This window comes from Canis aureus, chromosome 10, assembly GCF_053574225.1.
Source record: "Canis aureus isolate CA01 chromosome 10, VMU_Caureus_v.1.0, whole genome shotgun sequence".
NCBI classification, from domain to species: domain Eukaryota; kingdom Metazoa; phylum Chordata; class Mammalia; order Carnivora; family Canidae; genus Canis; species Canis aureus.
Window position 1 is genome coordinate 66,803,637 of NC_135620.1, and position 18,300 is coordinate 66,821,936.

Sequence of the window (18,300 nt, forward strand, 5' to 3'; positions counted from 1 at the left end):
TAGGGTCGAGAGTTCAAGCCCCATGTTGGGCTCCATGCCTAGTGTCGAGCCCACTAAAAAGGAAAAAAAAAACCCCACCTTTTTATTTCACTCCACAATATATTAGTACAGTGGCGCAAATGGGGTGCATGATTTTATTTTATTTTATTTTATTTTATTTTATTTTATTTTATTTTATTATTTTATTTTTTAAGATTTTATTTATTTATTTATTTATTTATTTATTTATTTATTTATTTATTTATTTATTTTTTAATTTATTTTTTATTGGTGTTCAATTTACTAACATACAGAATAACACCCAGTGCCCGTCACCCATTCACTCCCACCCCCCGCCCTCCTCCCCTTCCACCACCCCTAGTTCGTTTCCCAGAGTTAGCAGTCTTTACGTTCTGTCTCCCTTTCTGATATTCCCCACACATTTCTTCTCCCTTCCCTTATATTCCCTTTCACTATTATTTATATTCCCCAAATGAATGAGAACATATAATGTTTGTCCTTCTCCGACTGACTTACTTCACTCAGCATAATACCCTCCAGTTCCATCCACGTTGAAGCAAATGGTGGGTATTTGTCATTTCTAATAGCTGAGTAATATTCCATTGTATACATAAACCACATCTTCTTTATCCATTCATCTTTCGTTGGACACCGAGGCTCCTTCCACAGTTTGGCTATCGTGGCCATTGCTGCTATAAACATCGGGGTGCAGGTGTCCCAGCGTTTCATTGCATTTGTATCTTTGGGGTAAATCCCCAACAGTGCAATTGCTGGGTCGTAGGGCAGGTATATTTTTAACTCTTTGAGGAACCTCCACACAGTTTTCCAGAGTGGCTGCACCAGTTCACATTCCCACCAACAGTGTAAGAGGGTTCCCTTTTCTCCGCATCCTCTCCAACATTTGTTGTTTCCTGCCTTGTTAATTTTCCCCATTCTCACTGGTGTGAGGTGGTATCTCATTGTAGTTTTGATTTGTATTTCCCTGATGGCAAGTGATGCAGAACATTTTCTCATATGCATGTTGGCCATGTCTATGTCTTCCTCTGTGAGATTTCTGTTCATGTCTTTTGCCCATTTCATGATTGGATTGTTTGTTTCTTTGGTGTTGAGTTTAATAAGTTCTTTATAGATCTTGGAAACTAGCCCTTTATCTGATATGTCATTTGCAAATATCTTCTCCCATTCTGTAGGTTGTCTTTGAGTTTTGTTGACTGTATCCTTTGCTGTGCAAAAGCTTCTTATCTTGATGAAGTCCCAATAGTTCATTTTTGCTTTTGTTTCTTTTGCCTTCGTGGATGTATCTTGCAAGAAGTTACTATGGCCGAGTTCAAAAAGGGTGTTGCCTGTGTTCTTCTCTAGGATTTTGATGGAATCTTGTCTCACATTTAGATCTTTCATCCATTTTGAGTTTATCTTTGTGTATGGTGAAAGAGTGTGGTCTAGTTTCATTCTTCTGCATGTGGATGTCCAATTTTCCCAGCACCATTTATTGAAGAGACTGTCTTTCTTCCAATGGATAGTCTTTCCTCCTTTATCGAATATTAGTTGCCCATAAAGTTCAGGGTCCGCTTCTGGATTCTCTATTCTGTTCCACTGATCTATGTGTCTGTTTTTGTGCCAGTACCACACTGTCTTGATGACCACAGCTTTGTAGTACAACCTGAAATCTGGCATTGTGATGCCCCCAGATATGGTTTTCTTTTTTAAAATTCCCCTGGCTATTCGGGGTCTTTTCTGATTCCACACAAATCTTAAAATAATTTGTTCTAACTCTCTGAAGAAAGTCCATGGTATTTTGATAGGGATTGCATTAAACGTGTATATTGCCCTGGGTAACATTGACATTTTCACAATATTAATTCTGCCAATCCATGAGCATGGAATATTTTTCCATCTCTTTGTGTCTTCCTCAATTTCTTTCAGAAGTGTTCTATAGTTTTGAGGGTATAGATCCTTTACATCTTTGGTTAGGTTTATTCCTAGGTATCTTATGCTTTTGGGTGCAATTGTAAATGGGATTGACTCCTTAATTTCTCTTTCTTCAGTCTCATTGTTAGTGTATAGAAATGCCACTGACTTCTGGGCATTGATTTTGTATCCTGCCACGCTACCGAATTGCTGTATGAGTTCTAGCAATCTTGGGGTGGAGACTTTTGGGTTTTCTATGTAGAGTATCATGTCATCGGCGAAGAGGGAGAGTTTGACTTCTTCTTTGCCAATTTGAATGCCTTTAATGTCTTTTTGTTGTCTGATTGCTGAGGCTAGGACTTCCAGTACTATGTTGAACAGCAGTGGTGAGAGTGGACATCCCTGTCTTGTTCCTGATCTTAGGGGAAAGGCTCCTAGTGCTTCCCCATTGAGAATGATATTTGCTGTGGGCTTTTCATAGATGGCTTTTAAGATGTCGAGGAATGTTCCCTCTATCCCTACACTCTGAAGAGTTTTGATCAGGAATGGATGCTGTATTTTGTCAAATGCTTTCTCTGCATCCAATGAGAGGATCATATGGTTCTTGGTTTTTCTCTTGCTGATATGATGAATCACATTGATTGTTTTACGGGTGTTGAACCAGCCTTGTGTCCCAGGGATAAATCCTACTTGGTCATGGTGAATAATTTTCTTAATGTACTGTTGGATCCTATTGGCCAGTATCTTGTTGAGAATTTTTGCATCCATGTTCATCAGGGATATTGGTCTGTAATTCTCCTTTTTGGTGGGGTCTTTGTCTGGCTTTGGAATTAAGGTGATGCTGGCTTCATAGAACGAATTTGGAAGTACTCCATCTCTTTCTATCTTTCCAAACAGCTTTAGGAGAATAGGTATGATTTCTTCTTTAAACGTTTGATAAAATTCCCCTGGGAAGCCATCTGGCCCTGGACTCTTGTGTCTTGGGAGGTTTTTGATGACTGCTTCAATTTCCTCCCTGGTTATTGGCCTGTTCAGGTTTTCTATTTCTTCCTGTTCCAGTTTTGGTAGTTTGTGGCCTTCCAGGAATGCGTCCATTTCTTCTAGATTGCCTAATTTATTGGCGTATAGCTGTTCATAATATGTTTTTAAAATCGTTTGTATTTCCTTGGTGTTGGTAGTGATCTCTCCTTTCTCATTCATGATTTTATTAATTTGAGTCTTTTCTCTCTTCTTTTTAATAAGGCTGGCTAATGGTTTATCTATCTTATTAATTCTTTCAAAGAACCAACTCCTGGTTCTGTTGATCTGTTCCACAGTTCTTCTGGTCTCGATTTCGTTGAGTTCTGCTCGAATCTTTATTAACTCCCTTCTTCTCTTGGGTGTAGGATCTATTTGCTGTTTTTTCTCTAGCTCCTTTATGTGTAAGGTTAGCTTTTGTATTTGAGTTCTTTCCAGTTTTTGAATGGATGCTTGTATTGCGATGTATTTCCCCCTTAGGACTGCTTTTGCTGCATCCCAAAGATTTTGAACGGTTGTATCTTCATTCTCATTAGTTTCCATGAATCTTTTTAATTCTTCCTTAATTTCCTGGTTGACCCTTTTATCTTTTAGCAGGATGGTCCTTAACCTCCACGTGTTTGAGGTCCTTCCAAACTTCTTGTTGTGATTTAGTTCTAATTTCAAGGCATTATGGTCCGAGAATATGCAGGGGACAATCCCAATCTTTTGGTATCGGTTCAGACCCGATTTGTGTCCCAATATGTGGTCTATTCTGGAGAAAGTTCCATGTGCGCTTGAGAAGAATGTGTATTCAGTTGAGTTTGGATGTAAAGTTCTGTAGATATCTGTGAAATCCATCTGGTCCAGTGTATCATTTAAAGCTCTCGTTTCTTTGGAGATGTTGTGCTTAGAAGACCTATCGAGTATAGAAAGAGCTAGATTGAAGTCACCAAGTATAAGTGTATTATTATCTAAGTATTTCTTCACTTTGGTTAATAATTGATTTATATATTTGGCAGCTCCCACATTCGGAGCATATATATTGAGGATTGTTAAGTCCTCTTGTTGAATAGATCCTTTAAGTATGATATAGTGTCCCTCTTCATCTCTCACTACAGTCTTTGGGGTAAATTTTAGTTTATCTGATATAAGGATGGCTACCCCTGCTTTCTTTTGAGGACCATTCGAATGGTAAATGGTTCTCCAACCTTTTATTTTCAGGCTGTAGGTGTCCTTCTGTCTAAAATGAGTCTCTTGTAGACAGCAAATAGATGGGTCCTGCTTTTTTATCCAGTCTGAAACCCTGCGCCTTTTGGTGGGGTCATTAAGCCCGTTCACATTCAGAGTTACTACTGAGAGATATGAGTTTAGTGTCATCATGATATCTATTCAGTCCTTGTTTTTGTGGACTGTTCCACTGGACTTCTTCTTAAAGGGGAATTTTAAGAGTCCCCCTTAAAATTTCTTGCAGAGCTGGTTTGGAGGTCACATATTCTTTTAGTTGCTGCCTGTCTTGGAAGCTCTTTATCTCTCCTTCCATTTTGAATGAGAGCCTTGCTGGATAAAGGATTCTTGGTTGCATGTTCTTCTCATTTAGGACCCTGAATATATCCTGCCAGCCCTTTCTGGCCTGCCAGGTCTCTGTGGAGAGGTCTGCTGTTACCCTAATACTCCTCCCCATAAAAGTCAGGGATTTCTTGTCTCTTGCTGCTTTAAGGATCTTCTCCTTATCTTTGGAATTTGCAAGCTTCACAATTAAATGTCGAGGTGTTGAACGGTTTTTATTGATTTTAGGGGGGGATCTCTCTATTTTCTGGATCTGAATGCCTGTTTCCCTTCCCAGATTAGGAAAGTTTTCAGCTAGAATTTGTTCAAATACATATTCTGGCCCTCTGTCCCTTTCGGCGCCCTCAGGAATCCCAATTAAACGTAGGTTTTTCTTCCTCAGGCTGTCGTTTATTTCCCTTAATCTATCTTCATGGTCTTTTAATTGTTTGTCTCTTTTTTCCTCAGTTTCCCTCTTTGCTATCAACTTGTCTTCTAGGTCAGTCACTCGTTCTTCCACCTCGTTAACCCTCGTCGTTAGGACTTCTAGTTTGGATTGCATCTCATTCAATTGATTTTTAATTTCTGCCTGATTAGCTCTAAATTCTGCAGTCATGAAGTCTCTTGAGTCCTTTATACTTTTTTCTAGAGCCACCAGTAGCTGTATAATAGTGCTTCTGAATTGGCTTTCTGACATTGAATTGTAATCCAGATTTTGTAACTCTGTGGGAGAGAGGACTGTTTCTGATTCTTTCTTTTGAGGTGAGGTTTTCCTTCTAGTCATTTTGCTCAGTGCAGAGTGGCCAAAAGCAAGTTGTATTGGGAAAAAGAGAAAAAGAGAGGAGAGAAAGAAGGAAAGAAAAGAGAAAGAGAAAAAAAAGGGAAGAGAAAAAAAAACGAAAGAAGAAAAAAAAAAGAAGAAAAAGAGAGAGAAAAAGAAAGGAGAAAAAAAAAGGGGGTGGTGGTGGAAAGAAACAAATCAAAAAGCAAAACAAAACAAAAAAACAAACAAACAAACAAACAAAAAAAACCAAAAAAAAAAAAAAAAAAAAGAACCACCGGGGAGTATCTTCTGATTCTGTGTTCTTTAAGTCCCTTGGCTTCTCCTGGAAGTTGTCCGTCTAGCTGATCTTCTGGGGGAGGGGCCTGTTGTGCTGATTTTCAGGTGTTAGCACTTGGGGGAGCTGCTGTGCCCCTGCCTGGTGCAGGGCTCGGTGGGGGTTGTTTACCCCGTGAGGCCGCAGGAGGAACAGCCCCAGTGGCGGGGCAGCTCTGGAAACCTGGATTCAGCTCCGGCAGGAACTCCGTCTGCAGGGCCTGGAGGCTCCGGGGCGGGGCCGCTGATCTGCTCAGCTGGGGGAGGAGCGTCCTTGCTGTCCTGGGCCCTCCCGGCCTCTGCCTGTCCCGGGGGAGGCCGGATCCTGGGCTGTGTCCCGGCGCCCTGTGCTCCGGAGCCTGCGCTGGTGGATTCGCGCTCCCGGGCCCCGCAACCCCCTCCGCGGAGCCGCCGCCCGAGCCCCTCCGAGCTGCTCCTGGAACCGCGCAGCCCCCTCCGCACGGAGCCTCTTCCTCTGCCCGAGCCCGGTCGAGCTGCTCCCGGGGCCGCGCAGCCCCCTCCGCGCAGCCCCCTCCGCGCAGCCCCCTCCTCGGAGCCGCCGCCCGAGCCCCGCCCGAGCTGCTCCGGGTCCCGCCGTGCGCGCTGCAGCCCTTAGGGAGCTCGGCGCACTCTCCTGGGCGCGCAGTTGCTGTTAGTGTCCCGGGGAGCCCGAGGGCATCTGCTCCCTCCTGGGTCCTGCTCCAACTCCCCACGAGCCCCTTTCCGCCCGGGAAGGTCGGTGCAGCTCCTGCGTCTCCGGGACGGGGCTCTCCTGTCCTGGGGACACTCGCCCCGGCCTCAGCCCGGCTCCTCGCGGGGCCCCTCCCCCTTGGAGGCCTTTGTTCCTTTATTTCTTTTTCCCCGTCTTCCTACCTTGATAGATGCGCGAACTCTTCTCACTGTTGCATTCCAGCTGGTCTCTCTTTAAATCTCAGGCCGAATTCATAGATTTTCAGGATAATTTGAAGGTTTTCTAGGTAGTTTGGTGGAGACAGGTGATTTGGAGACCCTGCTCTTCCGCCATCTTGCTCCTCCCCCCAAGATTTTATTTATTTATTCATGAGAGACACAGAGAAAGAGAGAGAGAGAGGCAGAGACACAGGCAGAGGGAGAAGCAGGCTCCATGTAGGGAGCCCGACGTAGGACTCGATCCTGGGTCTCCAGGATTAGACCCTGGGCTGAAGGCAGGCGCTAAACCACTGAGCCACCTGGGCTGCCTGATACATGATTTTACTACCATTTGGAGACCACTGCTGAGGATGGTTGGGAATTATTAAAAAGCTTCTAAGAAGCATAACATAATTTTTATAAAGCATTTTAAGATAGACTCGATAGTGGGTGATCTTAAGGAATTATATAATGGAATTGTACTTGCACAGCAAAATGCCCTCTATATTTTATTTTATTTTATTTATTTATTTATTTTTTTTGCCCTCTATGTTTTAGAGATTCATACTGAAATAGTTATGGGTGAAATGTCATGATGTTTGTTATTTCTTAAAAATACTTTTTAAAGATTTTATTTATTTATTTATTTATTAGAGACACACACACAGAGGGAGGCAGAAACACAGGCAGAGGGAGAAGCAGGCTCCATGCAGGGAGCCCGATGTGGGACTCGATCCCGGGTCTCCAGGATCACACCCCGGGCTGAAGGCGGTGCTAAACCGCTGAGCCACCCGGGCTGCCCATGTTTGTTATTTCTTTTAAAATGCGCTGGTGAAAAAATATGGGAAAATGTGGCGGACTGTATCATTGTGAAGCTAGATGGCCTACACTGGCATTCATTATATTGCTTCTTCTGTTGTCCTGTATGTATTCAACAGCTTTTTATAGTAGAAAATGCAGAAATAAACCCCTCTGGTGGCTCTCTAGGAGCTGGGCCCGAGGGAAGTCAGGAGCCAAGTTAGTGAGGAGGCGAAGGTAACAATCCAGGTGGACACTGATGAGGGGCGGAGCTCATGCTGTGGACTGAAGGGTATCATCTAGTATGTTCTCTTCCCTCATTCCCACAGTCCAAAGTGCTCCGGGAAAAATGGCTGCTGCAGGGTATCCCGGCTGGAACTGCCGAAGAGGAGGAAGCCAGGAGGCGGCAGTCTGAGGAGGATGAGTTCAGAGTCAAGCAACTGGAAGATAACATTCAGAGGTAGGTGGTTCCCAGCGCCCCCCACCCTGACCCCCATCCCCATCCCCTGCTGGGGTCTTACAGTGCAAGTGACCACTGCTGTCCTCTAGGGGACCCTTCTCGGTGCTGACCCCTTTGCCCAGAGCTTGGGATTTGTCTTCCTAAACAGAGTATGTTGATATCCTTTATAGACTTTTCCAGAGAACCCCGAGTTATTACTCTGAGTACAAATTATTGTACTGGACTGACCTTCGGTAGAGTGATGTTCTCCTGGAGCAGGGAGCTGTTGGAAGCAGCTTGCCCCTTCGCTGAACGCCCACCTTTTGAGTTCTTCCACCAGCTTTGTCTTTCTCCTCCTACCAGTCAGGCTGTTGGCTGTCCTTGCTGCTACAGTGGGTCTGTTGCCTCCATTTGATCAAATCTGAAGTGGGGAAACTGTAGCCGGGGGTCTTAGAATCATAGAAGGGCTGAATGAGGAGGGCACCACCGTGAGTTATGTGCCTGCGCTCTAGAAACTTGCTTTGTAGTGTCTGTTTGGCCGGCTCAGAGGGTGAGTTGGGTTCCTTTATGGTTTTCCCCCAGGTTCTGAACGTTTCCATCTGGGAGACAAGTGACCTGCCCGTGGCCAGGCTCATTTAGGAGCAAAAATATAGGTTTGCACTTGCAAACTGTCATCGTCCCAGGTCCCAAGTCCCAGGACACCTAGCCAGAGATCTGGGATGAGGGTGGAAGGTGGTGATCAGAGATGCCTTAGAACCAAATCTCCCGCTCCGCCCCATTCCACCAAACCCTGTCTCAAATGTCAGCCTCATGAGCCTCATCTCTTTCTCCTGAGGTGCGAGCTCTTTTAGAATATAAAGGGTAAGAGCTACCTCACTGCCAGCCTTCAGACCCAGGCGTGAATGAGGACTGTGTGAGTCCCTGGGGACTCCAGTAGTGTCACTGGAGAGAAAAACGAATTGGCCGTGAGCCCTGAAGGCCTGAGTCCCTATTTGCTTAGACCCTAATGTCCCTTAAAGAGTTCTCAAGAGCAGCTTAGCTAAGTTTTGCTTGTGGGGGAAACTAGCTAAGAAAAAGTTTGTATGTGATGTGCATCTGTGCATAGACATACACATATACATGTATGTGAATATACACATACATGTGTATATGCACACACACACTTTTTTTTTAGCACGCAGTGGGTAAAAGCTGAACTATTACCAGCCCCTTTGGATAGATAGATCTCTATATATCATTAGAAGAAGAAAATCTTAGTCCTGGAAATAATAGCATCAAGCTCGTGAGGACAAGAACTTCTAGAAAGTGGGAAAGGTCTTCCCATCAGAAGCCCAGAAGGTAGAAAGGGAAGGGGTCAGGATGAAGTCATGAGTCCTGAGCCTCTAGATTCCTCTCCTCCCAAGTGGCTCAGCTGACCGCGTCTTAGACAAGATGAGGGGGCCAAGGATTATTGAAAATGTTGACCGTAAGTGGAGGAGGAAAAGGCCACTGGGAGAAGTGGTTTCATAGGAAGTCTCCAAGGGGGCAAGTCCCTGGTGCTTTTGGCTGTAGTGACGGTTGATATCATACAGCAGCATCACTTTGTCTTTACTCTTGTTAAAAGGTCCATCATTTTCTGGTCTCTTTCTTACTAGTTTTACATGATCATGACAGACAGATCTGGTGCAAAGCAGAAAGCTCCACAACTATTTGTTGGATGAAAAATTGGGGAGGGGTATACCACATATCAGGGGAGCTCTGCCGGGCAGAGGAAGCCTGGAAGATTATTCTCCAGGCTAACCTGGCAAAAATCCTAGGAGCCAAGTGGCTTGAGCACAGTGTTCACTACTTTGGATGGGAAGGGAGGCAGTGTATAGATGGGCAGGAAATGTTGTTTCAAGTCATTTTTTCAAACCCTGAATATTTTTTCTCACTGAGCCTCACACGTTCATTCATTTCATCCCATGGGTGTTATAGGTGGAAGACAGCAAGGATTTAGAAAATAGGATCAAATTAGTTCTCTGACCTCTTCTATTCTCCTTCTTCTTTTTTAAAATGACATTAGAAAACATTATCTTTCCACCAAATGGGCAGTTTTGCTTTGGCTTGTGTACACGTTTACCATTACTCTGGCCTCACGGTGGTAACCCTTACCTGTGGGATGAACCATCACATGGAGAGGCAATCTTAAATCATGGACAGTTTTGACTACATTGACCATGGGAATGAGGTAGAAGAGTTAGGGCTACTTTATTGTTCATGTGGGCGTCACCATATTCAGAAAAATAAGGAAAATCTCTTTTTATCTTTTGAGTCGACAGAATAAAGAGGTCACTGATGTATGCAGGCCAACCTCTTGGATCCCACTAAAGAGACAGATAGCCAAGCCAGGAGGAAAGAAATCCTAGCAGCTTAAAAGGGTACGGATGCGGGTGATTGGGTCTAGATTCGGAGGGCGTTTCCTTCTGCCACAATCATGGTCCTGCTGGACATTGGCCATTTGCTGGGGGATGAACTATGTTCCCTGGAGCTGCTTTTCTGTAGGAGCAGGGCTGCTGGTGGGCATCATTTCCTCCCCAGGGCCCCCGGAGGGAGAGGTTTCTTCCTATCCCGGAATTCAGTTTCTACTTCTCCTCATTTTACTCACAGCTCCTCTGCTGGACCGGTTAGCATCTTTAGGTTCCAGTGCCAAGGGAAGAAGGGAGCTGCCCTTCCTCTTCCCTTAAAGGACTCTGAGCCACCTAAGCCGCTTTCCTTAGGCATGGTTTGGTTCTCTCTCACAGTCCTACAGCTTGAACACGCCCTACAGGCTCCTTGGAAGCACGGGCCTCCTGCAGTCTTACAAGCTATGTGGACGGGCCTTCCCGGCTCTGCTCACTTTAGCTGAGCTCAGCCAAGTGACTCCAAGGCATAGATAGGTTGGACGAGTCTGAGCTTCCTTCCCCCTGCACTAATGAGCTAACCATGACTGTTTCCTTTTATGGCCATGGCAGGGGAGCAAGAAGACTGAGCAGAGACAGAACTGCCCAGAAGGCATTGGCCATAGCAAGCCAGCCCCCCCCTCCAAACCAAGGCGGGGAGACAGACAGTCAAGCTTTATTTGAGGGAACCTTGGAATTGTGTGGCAAAGGGCACAGATTCAGGGAAGGGTAAGAATGGGTCTAATAATTCACACTTCCAGAAGTGTGAAATTCCATTGAAAACTGCAAGCAATAGAGAAAGTCTAGAAAAACGAATTCACGAGGAGGAAGATGACCTAACACAACTTGGGGTTTCAGGAGGACAGAGAGAAGAGAATGAGAGGAAACTGGAGTGACTTTGAGATCAAAATCAGAATCTGATCTTCCTGTGGTTAGGAATCCCGGAAATTGGCTACAGATCAAATGCAGAAGAACCACAAAATAAAGGAATTCTAAAAGGTGACTTGCTTTGTTTGAAGCAGAATATCAATCTTTAGATCTTTAGATTTGGGTCCACTAATCTAAGTCACTCCTGTGCAGTAAATTAGATTCCCCTAAAGAGAGATGCATGGGGCGCACGGGTGGCTCAGTTGCTGAAGCATCCGTCTCTTGATTTCAGCCCGGGTCATGATCACAGGGTCCTGAGATCGAGCCCTGTGTTGGGCTCTGCACATAGTGTGGATCCTGCTTAAGATCCTCTCTCCCTCTCCTTCTGTCCCACCCCTCCCTCCTCTCTCTCTCTCTCTCTCTCTAAAAAAAATCTAAAAAATAAAAAAGAAGAGAGAGCAATGCAAACTGTTTTCAAACCATAAAGTATATGAGTACAGTTGTGCCCTGAAGGTATTACAGCCCTTGCTGGTGAACCAAGAGTAGCTTGAAAAACCTGCAGGAACAGTAGAGAATAGAAATCAAAAAGCAGGGAGGATGCATACAAGGAAAGATTAAGGGAAATCTGTGTCATTTCTTTTCTTTTCTTTTTTTTTTTCTGTGTCATTTCATTTGGAAAAAGAAAAGGTATTAGCAGCCTAACTCGGAACTTCAGTGTCTGTAGGATTTAGGCCGTGTCTTAATTCTTTGTGTCTGGGCCATTCTGAATATAATAAAGACTTCACATAAAGCATGAGACTTTGCACTTAAACATGTTTCTTTCCCTAGATATCTTCGGGAAGAAAGAACATAAGCATCTTTCCATTTCTGAGTCTAAAATTCTTTAATAGTGCCAGTAGTCCTACAGTAAGTTCCAGGTTTACAGACATGTTGTTGTTGTTGTTGTTTTTTAACCAAAGTGTTATTTGTAAATTGGTTGGTTGTTTGGAACTAAGAATGTTGTCTCTCTTCCAAGACTGTTATATGTGGTGCTTGGATTTTGAGGGCAGCCAATAAAGAGGGAGGGAAGAGGACAGAGGGAGGGAGGAAGGGAGAGAGGAATGAATGAACTAGACTATTAAGTGCTGGGCATTAGAATCACTGGGGAAGCTTAAAATATATATATATATATATATATATATATATATATATATATATATATATATATTTATTCCCAGGACTTATTCCAGGAAATTTGGATTCAGTGACCCAGGTGAGAAGCCCTGGAATTTATGGTTTTTTTAAAGAGTGCTCCAGATAATCTGTGCAAATCACAGTCAGGTTCAAAAAAGATTGCTGTAAATGGGAAAAAGAATAGCCCACAAATAGAAAGTAATTAAGAGCACTATAGCACTGCAGTGATTCTATCTGGAAGAAAAGAGGGAAAGGACTGGTCACTGCAGTGGAAAAACAGATGGTCGTTCTTTTGTACAACTTTTCCCTGGGCAGTGTCAGGAGAACCCAGCCTATTGATTATATTCTTGGCTCTCTAGAAACCAAAAGCAAAAGGGACTAAATATGGTCAGAATTGTTGAAAGCAAAATCTGTACAAAGATTTCCTTCTTTAAATGTCGCAGCTTCTTTCTGTTTATTTCCTATTGGAGTGCTGTACTGAGAAAGCTCAAAGGATTTTTTTTCTGGCTTGGGCCCATTGTCAACCGCTGTCAATGTTGTCACTGTGTGCAGTGGGTCGCAGGGACCACGTGTGGGCCTCGCATTTATACTCTTGGAGACTTCTGGCAATAAGGCCCACCCTAGCCTTGTGTATTTCACATCTGCTCCAGTCAACAAGTCTTGCTGCTTGCCCTCTGATTTTCCCACTTAATGATTCTCTAATTTCATCAGATTTTATTCACATGTTGGAAACAGCACTCTAGTGCTCGCTTCGGCAGCACATATGCTAGAAGTGGAATGATACAGAGAAGATTAGCATGGCCCCTGCACAAGGATGACACACAAATTCATCATGCTCTGAAATATAGAGTTCTTAGCTTTCTTTGCTTAGTGAGAAATATGGGAGAAATTTGCTCCCCCGCCCCCCCTTGGAATTACCCCAGTGAAGTTGAGAAACTTCAGGGAGTAGTAGATTATCTAGCTCTGCTGTTATCTTGCTGTGTGACTCTGAGCAAGGCTCTCACTCTCTCTGGTCTCAGTTTCCTCATCTTTTCAGAGTCTTGATCTTTCAGCTCTGGTATTCTGAGAGTCTCTCTTTTTTTTTTAATTTTTTATTTATTTATGATAGTCACAGAGAGAGAGAGAGAGAGAGAGAGAGAGAGAGAGAGAGGGGCAGAGACACAGGCAGAGGGAGAAGCAGGCTCCAGGCACCGGGAGCCCGACGTGGGATTCGATCCCGGGTCTCCAGGATCGTGCCTGGGCCAAAGGCAGGCGCTAAACCGCTGCGCCACCCAGGGATCCCCTGAGAGTCTCTAATTTAGGAGGTTGACTAGAGATGCCTTTTCTGAGCAAATATACCTGTGCAGAGAAATGCTCCTGCTGTAGAAGGAAGTGCTTTTAGAGACAGGCCAGAACTAGGGAAAGAGGTGAAGTTCTCAGGAGACCAAAGCCCCATGTGTGAATCACTGACTCATCCCGGCAATGACTAATTCATCTGATCAGCTGTCAGTGCTAAAATATGTCCCATAAAATATTGATTGAAAAAATATCAAAGTCCCAGCTGCCAACCTAGGGAGGGGCTTTACAACTTTTTAAAAAGAAACTTCAAGATGCAAGTGGACCAGCTCATTTCTGCTTCTGAATTAAGATTCTTGGAGCGCTTCTGTTGGCCTCTGATGGATACTAGAATTCACTTAGTTTTCCACATTCTTAAGAGGCTCAAAGCAGAAGACTGGAGGCATTAGGCAGAAGCATGTGTGTGTTATATGGTGGGATTTTGGCAACCGACGAGATGACAGCCATCCACAAATAACTGTTCTAGAAAAGGCAACCACAGAAATGTTCATTGGAATCACAAAGGACACTTGCTTGGGATTCATTGCTATTTTTGACTTCATGAAGCACTGTTCTTCCACAGCCAGGTACAGAGCACTCACATGGGTAGTCCACATCTGTGCACTCCCACCCTCCACAGCCACATCTGGCAATCCAGCCCTGTCCTCCTTCCCATTCTTTGTTTCACCATAACGAAACTACGTTATACTATAAACAATGTAGTGGGATCCCTGGGTGGCTTAGCGGTTTAGCGCCTGCCTTTGGCCCAGGGCGTGATCCTGGGGTCCTGGGATCAAGTCCCACATCAGGCTCCCTGCATAGAGCCTGCTTCTCCCTCTGTCTGTATCTCTGCCTCTCTCTCTCTCTCTCTCTCATGAATAAATAAATAAAATTAAAAAAAAAAACAACATGTAGTGATATAGTGGCATCGCCATTCATCTAATACTCATTGGTCTCTTACTCTCTTCTGGGAGTCCCTAGCTTTTTGGCCTCCACTTAATTCATTGATTTTCTTGTTTTTATCCTCATAATACTCCCATGAAGTAGTGGTGATGACCATGATGCCCATAACACAGGTGGGAGAACTGAGGCTTAGAAGATAAAGTAACTTGTTGCCCCAAACGACCCCATTAGTAAGTCGAAAAGTGAGGGGCACCTGGCTGGCTCAGTCGGTAGATAGAGCATGTGACTCTTGATCTCAGGGTCATGAGTTCAAGCCCCACATTGGGTATACAGCTTACTTTAAAAACAACAACAAGAGTGAAAAACGAGTATTTAAGCTGGGATCTGTCTAACTCCAAAGCACGTTCTCAAAAATCTGAACAAAAGTTAAGTTCAAAGTTTTTGAGACAGGTGAGATTCAGTAAAATCACAGTCAATGAGTTCACCTCCTGATATAGGCAGATGCTCCTTCCTCCTCAGACCCCAGAGTCTCCTCAGGAAGCAGGTAGCCAACATGCTGGGACCCCAGAGCGGTTGGGCTGGGATCCATGGAGAGTGGTCATGTGGTTCCGGAGGCCGCCCCTTCAGGTTCTCTCCAGAAGTACAGGCTCCATTTTAGCGGTTCCTTTGTCTCTTTCTTTCTTTCTTTTTTTTTTTTTTTAATTTTCTTTTTGTTTTTTTTATTGGAGTTCAATTTGCCAACATATAGCATAACACCCAGTGCTCATCCCGCCGAGTGCCCCCCTCAGTGCCCATCACCCAGTCACCCCAATCCCCCGCCCGCCTCCCCTTCCACTACCCCTTGTTCATTTCCCAGAGTTAGGTGTCTCTCATGTTTTGTCACCTTCACTGATATTTTCCCTCATTGTCTCTTTCTGAAGCCCTTTGCTCCTGCGTGCACTCTCTCGGCTCTATAGAGCCTGAGTCTCTGCTCCAAACAGTGTGTAATTATGTAGAAGGCTCCCAGCAGGAGCCTAAAGTCAGGTCAGGAACCTGGACCTTAGAGTCTGACTTGTATTTGCAAGTTGTTTGTTCTTAGACGTGATATAACTGTCTGCCCTTGACACCTGTCCCCTGGCAATAGCAATGCCCATCTGGAAGAGTTGTCGTCGTGTGTACAGATCATGTGCTTTTGTGAACTGCCAAGTACAGTAGGTTGTCAGTAAGTAAGAGTAGTGCTTCTGTGGTTCTTCCCTCCTCTATCCTTCTGGAACAGGATTTCTCAATAGCAATGCTATTGACATTTGGGCTGTCCCACGTAGGAACAGAATCCCTGGCCTCTACCGAGAGATGCTAGCAGCACCCTTCCACCCCCAACACGACAATTAAAAATCTCTCCAAGCATTGCTAAATGTCCTCCAGCTGACAACCACTATGCTAAAGCCTGGGATTACAGGTGTTGATACTGAGATAAAATCACTCCATCAAGTAGCTTCAGAACACTGAGCCCTGGGATCCCTGGGTGGCTCAGCAGTTTAGTGCCTGTCTTCGGCCCGGGGCATGATCCTGGAGTCCTGGGATCAAGTCCCACATCAGGCTCCCTGTTGTGGAGCCTGCTTCTCCCTCTGCCTGTATCTCTACCTCTCTCTGTGTCTCTCATGAATAAATAAATCAATCTTAATTAAAGAAGAACACAGAACCCTAAAAAGACTTATGTGGCAAAAAGACAAGAGAGACATGCCAGCATAGATATGGGGAAAAGGGAACGTATGAGCACTATTGGTGGGATTGTAAATCGGTAGAAAGTGGTACGGAGGTTCCTTAGAAAATTAAAAACAGAACCAAATGGTCCGTAATTCCACCTCTGGGAATATATCCAAAGGAAATGAAAACATTAACTCAAAAGGTATCTGCACCGGAGTGCTGGGTGGCTTATTCGGTTAAGTGTCCAACTCCTGATTTTGGCTCAAGTCATGATCTTGGGGCTGTGAGATTGAGCCCCAAGTTGGGCTCCATGCTGGGCGTGCAGGCTACTTAAGATTCTCTTCCTCTCCCTCTGCTCCTATCCCCCCCACTTTATGCACATATGCACGTGCACACACGCACTCTCTCTCTCCCCCCTTCTTAAAAAAAGATATCTGCATCCCTGTGTTATAAATAGCAGCACTACTTATACTAGCCAAGACATGGAAATAACCTAAGCGTCCATCAGTGGATGAATGGATAAAGAAGATGTGATATACATACATGGAATATTCTTCAGCCATAAAAAATGTAGAAATCTTACCACTGGGGACAACATAGACCTTGTGAAGACATTATGCTAAGTGAAATAAGTCAGAGAAAGACAAATACTGTATGCTCTCACTTATATGTGGAATCTTAAAGAAACAACCAACCAAACAAACAAACAGATAAAACAAAAGCCCAGATAAACAGATGAAACAAAAAACTCATCGGAAAAGAGATTGGGCTTGTGGTTACCAGAGGTGGAGGGTGAGGAGGAAGGGGACAGTGGAAGGTGGCCAAAAGGCAAAATTTGTGATTGTAACTAAATAACTATTAAATAACTAAATGACTACACATAGTGCACAACACGATGCCTGTAGCATCCTGCCGTGGGATATATAGGGAAGTTGTTAGCAGAGTAGATCCTGAGAGTTCTCATCAAGAGGAGAAGTATTTTTCCTTTTTTCTTCTGTCTTTTCTTTTTATTGTATGAGAAGGCGGATGTTAGCTGAACCTATTATAGTGATCATTTCACAATATATGTAAATCAAACCATCCTGCTGTACACTTGAAGCCCATACGGTGACATATGTCAATAATTTCTCAATAAAACTGGGGGAAAAGATTTATGAAGATGACATTAATGATTTTCAGTGCAGAATGACATAAGTGTTTCAAGTGCTTGTCGTGTAAGGCTTCTCTCAAGCACTGAACCGTGGAAGTCAGTTCTGAGTTAAAAAGACATGATTGCTTTTTTAAAAAATATTTCTTTTTGCATCCAATGCTGCACTGATTTTGCAAAGGCGGTGATTTTTATGACAGCTCATAAAACCATAGAATCTTAGAGTGTACCTAACTGAGGTGTAATCTGGATCCACTGCTGTCTGACACTTGAATTTGCAATGAACCCAGTGAGTGGGAATCAATACATAGTGTCTCCCTGGGGCTGAAAGTGACAGGGAACTCACTTCCTCACAAAGTAACACCCACGTCCACATGGGGACAACTTCCCCTATTACAAAGGATCCTCCTTTGGGGTGAAAGTTATGTTCCCTGCAATTTCCATGGGTTCTCTGGTCCTTGCTCTCTGGGACCATATAGAAAAGTCCCTCTTCACAGACTGAAATATGAATGCTTATGATCTGTGGTCAGCTCTGGAAGCTGGGACAGGTCAGGGAGGACACACTCTCCTGGTGCATTCAGCACGTCCCCATCGCCCGCGTGTGTCTTAGTGGCAGTGGTGGGAGCGCCTACTTCCAAGACCCTACTGTGAGATCCCAAGCCATCTTGCCTTATTTGGGTTTTGTGGGCTCCATTGTAATTGCCTCATTATTGGTCAGGTAAACCGTGTTTAAAGTATCCATAATTACAAAAATAATGGGAGATTTTTTCCTCATACACTGAGATCACATAGGAGCCACATTTGGGAAATGCTTGCATTTTCCAGCCCCTAGAACAGTTGCTGTAGTTGAAGAAATTGTGCAAAGTCAACTTTCTTGGCAACCGGCCCCAGGCTTTTTGGCCTACAAATGCCCTGCCTCAGGTCTCCCCTCTACCAAAAGTATCCCCTCTGAAAATAGCATTTTTCTGCCCTCTTGCTGGTAAGATGGTCACTTGTAACTGCTCTATATTCTTGGTGGAACAAAGACATCAAGTGTCCTGTTGATATTTTTCTCCACGGTTTTCACTATTGTGCATTGTGAAGGCAGTGGATGGTCCTTTGGATCCTTTTCAGCGAGGACAGTCTATGATCTTACAACACA

General features: G+C 44.2%; 1 protein-coding gene and 1 non-coding gene across 10 annotated transcripts in view; both read left to right on the plus strand.

Annotated features, from left to right (window-relative positions):
* Positions 1 to 18,300, plus strand: part of PALM2AKAP2 (PALM2 and AKAP2 fusion) — a 468,534-nt gene that overhangs the window by 211,051 nt on the left and 239,183 nt on the right. For all 9 annotated transcript variants that reach the window (XM_077912871.1, XM_077912859.1, XM_077912861.1 and 6 more), the window contains one exon: positions 7,564 to 7,694. In XM_077912871.1, coding sequence (XP_077768997.1) covers positions 7,564 to 7,694 — 131 coding nt within the window. The remainder of the gene's footprint in view (positions 1 to 7,563; positions 7,695 to 18,300) is intronic.
* On the plus strand, positions 12,855 to 12,961 carry LOC144322895 (U6 spliceosomal RNA). Its single transcript, XR_013388492.1, has one exon. It is a non-coding gene; the product is annotated as a U6 spliceosomal RNA (small nuclear RNA).